This window comes from Branchiostoma floridae, chromosome 16, assembly GCF_000003815.2.
Source record: "Branchiostoma floridae strain S238N-H82 chromosome 16, Bfl_VNyyK, whole genome shotgun sequence".
NCBI lineage: Eukaryota > Metazoa > Chordata > Leptocardii > Amphioxiformes > Branchiostomatidae > Branchiostoma > Branchiostoma floridae.
This window is the reverse complement of record NC_049994.1, coordinates 413,146-413,931: the sequence shown is the minus strand read 5'-3', so window position 1 is coordinate 413,931 and position 786 is coordinate 413,146. Positions and strand designations below refer to the sequence as shown.

Sequence of the window (786 nt, the reverse complement as noted above, 5' to 3'; positions counted from 1 at the left end):
GAAAACTATTTTATTTATGGAAATTCCTTGATATCTGAAAATGGTCTTATTCCGTACCTGTCGATCGTAATGCATAGGAACATATTTTGTACATTTCTCGAAAAGCTTCCTTTGTTTCTGTTGTTTCCCTTGAGACGCCTGGTACAGCCTCTACAAACAGATCCCATATTGCATTGAACAATCGGTTTGATTTTTATACCCATAACATGTCGACGTCATCAACTGCATTAACACCTCTCTCCGTCCATCTGTTCTCATGTGACGTATGCATTTTATGGGTACATATTCCGTCCCCAAAATGTATATAGACGGATGATTTTGATTAATTATAGACGTTAGCAACGCAATAAAATACTAAAGGTGGGGTCACATATGCGTATATATTAAAGTCCGTTTGAGGTGCGTATGACGCTCTTAGTTTCTACCAGGCTCCACAGGTCGCGGGAAAAATAGTACAAATTGGACAAATATAGATACATAACCTGCCAGATGAGTTAACTGACCGAGAAGTATAATGGTAAGCGACCCAGCTAAATCGTCTGACATGTTACCTGTTTACGTTTGTCCAATTTCTATTATTTTTACAACGACCTATGGATCATGGAGCCTGGTGTAGGCGAATACTCCCATACGCGCCTCATACGGACTTAAATATATACGCAGGTGTGAACCCACCTTAAGCATGCTGGTGAATCGTTTATTACTCCACAGGCCCTATCCCGTACATCATCACTGGGGAGATGTTCCGCCAGGGGGCGCGACCTGTAGCCTTCATGATCGGCGGCA

At 42.0% G+C, this 786-nt stretch overlaps 1 protein-coding gene across 1 annotated transcript in view; it reads left to right on the top strand.

The window, feature by feature from the left end:
- Window positions 1-786, top strand: part of LOC118403416 (solute carrier family 2, facilitated glucose transporter member 5-like) — a 28,792-nt gene that overhangs the window by 16,870 nt on the left and 11,136 nt on the right. The window contains exon 12 of the mRNA XM_035802128.1: window positions 712-783. Within this exon, the coding sequence (XP_035658021.1) occupies window positions 712-783 (72 nt within the window). The remainder of the gene's footprint in view (window positions 1-711; window positions 784-786) is intronic.